At 33.2% G+C, this 7,323-nt stretch overlaps 1 protein-coding gene and 1 long non-coding RNA gene across 2 annotated transcripts in view; both read right to left on the bottom strand.

Moving 5' to 3' along the window:
• Positions 1-4,480, bottom strand: part of LOC117102654 — a 5,085-nt gene extending 605 nt beyond the window's left edge. Inside the window, exons 1-3 of the mRNA XM_033243020.1 lie at positions 4,471-4,480; positions 3,468-3,947; positions 705-752 (exon numbers count right to left, since the gene is read on the bottom strand). Of these exons, the coding sequence (XP_033098911.1) occupies positions 705-752; positions 3,468-3,947; positions 4,471-4,480 (538 nt within the window). The remainder of the gene's footprint in view (positions 1-704; positions 753-3,467; positions 3,948-4,470) is intronic.
• Positions 4,481-4,494: 14 nt separating this feature from the next.
• LOC117102652 overlaps positions 4,495-7,323 on the bottom strand; it is a 3,779-nt gene continuing 950 nt past the window's right edge. Inside the window, exons 2-3 of the long non-coding RNA XR_004444452.1 lie at positions 5,811-5,946; positions 4,495-4,553 (exon numbers count right to left, since the gene is read on the bottom strand). This is a non-coding gene — a long non-coding RNA (uncharacterized LOC117102652). The remainder of the gene's footprint in view (positions 4,554-5,810; positions 5,947-7,323) is intronic.

Below are 7,323 nucleotides of genomic sequence, written 5' to 3' on the forward strand. Positions count from 1 at the left end.
GGGGGGGGGGGGGGGGTGGATAATGCGAGGTGCGAGAGAACAAGCAGGGGAAGGGGGTGTTGGTGGCGGTATCAAGAACAGTGACATCATGCATGAGTCAGGGTTCTAGGCTAGGAGGAAAATATTAGCCCTATACAAGCCTGTTGTAATTCTGAGCAAAGTGAGCAACCTTATGCTATAGTAGGGCTAGGATATGCTTGGCCCTAGTCAGGTCCAGAGATGGGTATGGGAGATGAAGAAGAGGAAGCCCACTTGTGATCTCGTGATCACAGCATTTTTGAATTGGAAATTTTGTTGGATCACCTACAGTATGTTAAGAATTCCCAATGTTGACTGGGAACACAATTTTCTTTTAATTAAAAATATGCTAACAGACACCTGATGCTTTGGGCCCCGCTGTCCACTTCCTCCCCCTCATATTATGATGCAACTGATGATGAAATATTGTATAATTCTAATGATTTAAACATTTAGTTGCAATATGTTAATTTGATTGATATGCTAATGCCAATTTTGATATAGGAATTAATTTATACACCTGTCATCTACTGTACATTTGTAACAGTACCGGTATTGTGAAGCTCGTAACTCAACTACTTTCCAGTGTGCAATATGTAACTACTCTATAACTTGGCTATGTATAATTTAATTTTTGTTAGGATGTACTTAAAATGTCAATATAATCTGCTATTAAATAAACACACCTTCATCTGCCCTTGACTTTTGTGGCTGTTCTGATTGTCCTGACTTGTCTGTAAAGAGAATGAATCATTGGGCATTATGAGCAAAATCATAGTGTGCAATATATTCATTTTGAGTACAATTATCATTTACAATCCATATTTTTGTTTTGATTTTTTTTAACAGTGACGCCAAAAATATATAAATTTCTGATTTTTAGATTAAATTACGATATTAATTTGAATGTTTCAAAAGATCAACATACTAGGTTTAGTTGATGGGAACTATTTGTAAAGATACTCTTTGCTTTATCAATAATTTTAATCACCCAGATATCATCCCCACCCCACTGATGCCTAAGCTTGCATAGTAGAGGAACAAGCCTACAATAACAGTGATGATTAAAGATGTATTGTCCCTTGCTAATGTCAAAAATCATAAAAAAATAATTTTGAAATAAGTTGCTCATATTGCAATTACATACAAATTATTAACTTGTGCATAACAATTATTGAATTAAAAAAAATGTGTACCCTGATTTTTAAACAAATTAATTATAATAAAAGTAATAAAAAAAAAAAAGTGTTTCTATCATTTTTTCGCTGTAAACTGATGGGTAGACATTTTTTAAATACACTAATTTCTATGTTGATAACTCTTATGTTACTTCAAAGTGGGCAAGTTAATTTCAAAAAAATATTTTTATTATTTTTTTAAATATTTAGCATGGGACAATACATCTTTAAATAACTTACTTTTGATGTATTATTATTATTATTATACACATGCACTGATTTCTGGAAATACTTTGTGTATTAAAATAACATACATTATAAAACATTATTTAGAGTCACTCAAAATTAATTGAGTAAATCACAAATACATATTATCAGATGAATTATACTGACTAATATCCATCCATTGATTATACAGTTACATTATTACAGATATTGACTATTTAAAAATAACAAGCAATTATTCAGCACGTACTGTAGTACATACCGTAGTCTAACTTTGGACGTTTTGATACTGATGCTTCTCCAATACCTAGTGAGGAAATTGAAAATATGTACATTAGCAGCACAGCTACAGAAGAGCATAGCATAATCTTCCTACTCCATAATACCTTAACATTATGTAAAGAATATGTGAGGTGTTGTTTACAAAATGGGTCTTGTGGTACGCCAGCTAATTTGATATATTGAAGTGATGTTTCGACAAAATTTGGATTTTATTGTTTCTGATAAGTTTAATATACTGTATATTTCATAGTAGCAAAAGTTCTTAGTTTATTTACCTAAGGTAATGGTTTTTGAAGCTATTTTTCAGAATTGATAGGAAAACCAATAGTAGTTTGTTTTTAGACTTCTCAGCATAAAGATGGTTTTACTCAACCTACTGTAGAAACATAATTCAAAGACCAAAACAAAATAAATCTTATATTCGTTTATAAAATGTGTCACTAACTAATTTTTCATTTTTTGTACCACAAGATTCATTTTATATTTTTTTTATATGTTATGCCAGGAATGTATACTGTACTTTATAAATAAAATGAACTTTGAAATACTTCTGAATACTTACATATATAATAAATATCATGTGAATTATATATACAGTTATAACCATTATAGATATTCATTAAATATAATTAGCATTTATTCAGCACTCAGTACATACCTTTGTCTAATTTTAGTCTTTTTAATGTTGATGGTTTTTCATTACCTATTGAGGAAATAGACAATTTGTGCATTAGCAGCATAACCAATGTACACCATAGCATAAATTTCCTACTCTGGAGAATGGCTTAGCTATAGGTTTCAAAAATTACTAATGTTTTTTTGTACACATAATAAACTGATAGATGTACAGTAGGCACCGGAATTTCTGTCAGTTTACATTTTAATATTGGCCATACTTTGAGACTAGCCTACAGGTATAACACTAGAGAACAATAAACCCTACCGTAAAGTATGCCTTTGAAATAGCCCGCAATGAAAGCAATCATGTACTTACTACAAAAGTTCCACACCAAAGGAAAGACTCAACAGGATTCAGATGCATCGATGAAAGTAATTTCCCGATGCAGTTGAGTACCCAACTAAAACTGTATTTAATATGAATGTTTTGCACCTTAAATAAAATACTGGTTTAACTACTTGAACTTATATGATTTACAATGATAATAAACTTTCATTTTATTTGACAAGTTAACATACAGTACTGTATATATTTTCTATGTTTGTGTATTTCTTTATAGATATTTGCTAAAAATTATCTATTGTTTCAGAGACTAAATCAAATACAAATATATTTAAAATAATTATTGTGATATAAAGGAGCATTTAAATCCATATTAAAATGATTCAAGTGATGCATTTTTGCTATTATTTACTACAATAATAAACTATTATTTTAATTGAAATGTTAACTTAATTTTGATGTTTGTGTATTTCTTTCTATAATAGTATTTGTTAAAAACTAACTATTGCTTCAGAGTAAAGCTAGGTTACAAAAATATTGAAAATAATTCAGTAATGCATTTTCGTTATTCAAGGTTTAGATGTGATCATTTTATACTGTAGTTTAGTTCTCTAAATGTCTATTTACTGTCTATTATAAGAAATGTGAGAAAATATCAAGAACTTAGGTTTCTACCACTTACTGTATCAGCATTTCTCGGGCTCCAACAGTGGTATCCTAATTTAATACCATAGATTGCAACATTACAGTATTATTATTTGGTATTGCAAATACAGTAATAATACAATAATTGTCATACTCACCAACTCTTTTCAAATTCATGAGAAACGATGACAAGTTATCTTTGGAAATGATACCATTACTTTCAAGAAATGTGATTAATTTCCATGGATTAGAACAGAAGTCATCTGGAACTTCATACTTCCAACCAATCCTTTGAATATCTGTGGTAGAGAAGTCTTTTCCCAGAGCAACAACCTGTTGACGATGTGCTGAAAATCGAGTTATCTTCACTTCATCTGGATATGTGTCATACGTCTTAATTATCTCCTTCAAATACTTTAATCCAGTTACTTCAATTGTTTCAAATAAAATTGAAATGTCTGTTGCTTTCAAAACATCAGCGACTCTTAGTATTTGGAATAAATCAAATGCAGATTTAGCTTCCTCCAATTCTGTTTTTATCTCTGCAAGATCTTTGTACAGAACCCTCAACATGTCTACATACTTTTCACCTTTCACGCCGATTGCATCAGATACTGTCACAAGCAGTTGATTAAAATCTATTTTAAAAAATAGTTTCTAAAAGATTAACTAAAATAAAACCCTTAAACTCTAAAATTCTGTTAAAAATTTAATAGAAAACTTCAGCCGAGTAGCGAGACTTGTTGATTGGGTGGGGTGGGGGGTGGAAATAGATCAAAACGTCCCAGGAATACCAGAGAGCATTCCTTGGAAGTAAAAACTCTCCCCGAACAACATTCTGGTTATTTCCTAGTCTAGTTTTTAGGGCCAGAACAACATAAATGTATACATCAGGCTTTAAAATAACTAAAAATCTTCAATTATGATTAATCCAGGATTTATTTATCATGCAAATGGTTGTATTATTAAAGCAATAATTTGAAAACATGTAGAATACATATTACACTATGTTTAATGTACTGTATGTATGCACAGCTTGGAAAGATGCTGGGGCTGAATTTTGCATTTATTAATGAGTTATGATAATGAAGCACCACTCTGTGATTACTTTTGTGCATGATGACTATGTGTGTGAAATAGCACTGCAGGCCTATATATTACCAACTATCATTATCAATATTTTACCTGTTTCCATCATCCTTGCATAATATTACTCCAAATGTTGAGCTTCACAAACTTTCACACTAAAATAGATTTAATAACACAATATTATTTCTTTTCAGTTCGCACTTATATATCTCTGCAATATGCATGTAGAGTAATCAAGATAGGTAGAAAATTTATGTGAAAATGAAAATTACATCACCACTAACTTAAAATAGCTAATACTCTAGGCCATGTGGAAATTGTGTTACTTTCTATAATTAACACACTTCAAACACTCAATTAATAGGCAGAAATTAGCCTGGTTCTGACCATTTTACAGTCACCAATAAGGCATCTCCCCAAGATATATGGCGAGTACACACAGCATTGTATGAGAATTGTACAGGATGTTAGCTCAGTGACAGATGCCATCCGCTGATATTCAATGGCAGTCTAATAACTGGTGCAGTGTGTAACCGGGCTTTGGATTATGAAAGAATGCCTGGGTATCTATACTCAGAACCCATAGAAATTAATGTCTATGGGCCTGTTCAAGCGAAAAAATATCCGTGCAATTTACCAGTTAATTCACCGGTACACAGTTTCTAAAACCGCTCGGACATTAGTCTAATTACTTTACCATCTGGATTATCCACGATAATTTTGACCACCAAATTGCTGGGTAGAATACCGTGTATGGAATGACCATGGAGCCGGAGGCGATGATAAATCAACCTTAAGTGTTTGTCCAAAAGTTTTATCCACAGCCCAGCGCGAAATTCAACAGGTTACGGCCCAGGCGTAGTTGCAGCTCTCCTTCGCCTCCCCACAAATGCACGACGAAATCTAAATTTAGTAGCATAACACGCGATCGATTTGTAGATTTGCCATTATTCGGAGAAATAAACTTGAATAAACTAGCCTATGTACAGATTGTAAACTAAAAACTCCCATTATAAGTTACTGAACTACATTATTGTTCCACAGTTCAGCGCTGTGTGTACGTGGGCCTGTTATAACATAGAAGAATAAAGTAGACCCTCCATGGTTATAGCAGCAGTAGCAAGTAAACAAAGAATGGGTTGTTGACCATGGGATAAGTTGAAATTTACTTCAGGAGTAGTTTCGTTACACATATTTACCGTGAGCTAAAACTTGCTCGAACAGTCGACCACCCGCTGAGTGCTCAGCGCGATTACCCGGTGAAATAAACAGAATACGTTTGGGCGTTCTTTGCTCGAACGGGCCATATGTAATGAATTTACAGAAAAGAGTCCACTGAAAAATTCTAGATTGTGACCCATGAAGTTTCTCTATTCTCTTAGCAGGCAAACATATTCTAAATTATTACTTACCTAGTGATTTAGATGATAGATATTATCAAAATCCCCCCCCCCCAACTCTGCCTCAATGACCGATCTCCACAAGCCTGAATGAATTCACATTTCAGCTCACACTTTAGTTGAATACATGGCTGCGTCAAATGGTTTGCTATAAAATCAATTACAAGATTTAAAATAAAATAAAGTTATTATGTAGCAAGTGGTGCATAATACTGTATATTATGCACTGACTACAGTACACATTCCAGACAGCTGATTGGTTGAAAGTTGGGCAATAGTTCTAGCCAGGCCCTAATAGCCAGTCAATAGTCTTTGTGTTTTTTCCTTGCAGAGTGTTTCAGTCGTTGTCTGCCACACTATAAAAGAGGTATGAACGGGCAAAGTTGAGCACAAAAAATTCCAGTTACAGAAGAAGATATGGCACGTATTCCAACATCTCTGAATTTTTAAAAACCGAAAGGTCTGCTGATTAACCTCAGATAAGAAAGTATAATAAATACTCCAAGTATTGAAATGAACGCCATCCCAACACGATGGCGTGCATTTCAACTTGGAGTATGTATTTTACTTTCTTCTCTGAATTTTTATCACAGAAGATTTTCAGGATTTATAATGTTATACTTTTGCAACAGGGGATGAACCCTGGTACTATGGTACTGCAATATGGCGCTGAGAAAAAATACTCAATGAGGGGGTCAAAGTGAATCTATAAATCTGGATAAACGTCAATGCCAGTACATCAGGCAACCAAGAAAACAATTTTTTCATTTTTAATATGGAAAAATGTGTGGTACATATATATAATAGGCAAAATTGTTAAGAAAAAAAAAAAAAAAACCACAACACTGCAACACATTGTACAATATTTAACAAATATTTACTAGGATATTAATTAGATCATAATTAAAATTATAGCCAGAGGCTGCACTATACCTCTCGACTTTGTCTTAAGACATAGTAGTAGTACAGCCCCCAGATCAACAGAGGCTATAATTTAAACCATGTTGCTCAATCCAGTATATGTTTGTATATCGTAAATGTCTTCTCATTCATGGTGTTTAAAAAAAAAAAAAAAAAAAAAAAAAAAAAAAAAAAAAAGTAATTGAAATATCCAGTAGATAAAGAGTGATGAGGTACTAACTGTAAAATCAAGAAAATGGAAGTGGATAAGGAATATAACTTATTTAAAGCATGGAGGTATTATTGAGAAGGAGATCACTCGGCAACAGATCCCTTTGACGCGACAAACCTATGTGTTCCCCGCTTTTGGATCGCGCGCGGGCGTATTACCCTATAATTCACATTTTTTCGTTAGCAACAACTTGCCAACGACATGCACTTATACCATAGAGATCTGTCTCTTATACACATCTATGTCCCGAGATGTGCGTCCTTTTGTTGAATTACCTTGTTAAAACCATGGAGGTATTATTGAGAAGGAGATCACTCGGCAACAGATCCCTTTGACGCGACAAACCTATGTGTTCCCCGCTTTTGGATCGCGCGCGGGCGTATTACCCTATAA

This window comes from Anneissia japonica, unplaced genomic scaffold (genome assembly GCF_011630105.1).
Source record: "Anneissia japonica isolate Jap-2015-1 unplaced genomic scaffold, ASM1163010v1 scaffold288302_len64448_cov117, whole genome shotgun sequence".
Classification (NCBI taxonomy): domain Eukaryota; kingdom Metazoa; phylum Echinodermata; class Crinoidea; order Comatulida; family Comatulidae; genus Anneissia; species Anneissia japonica.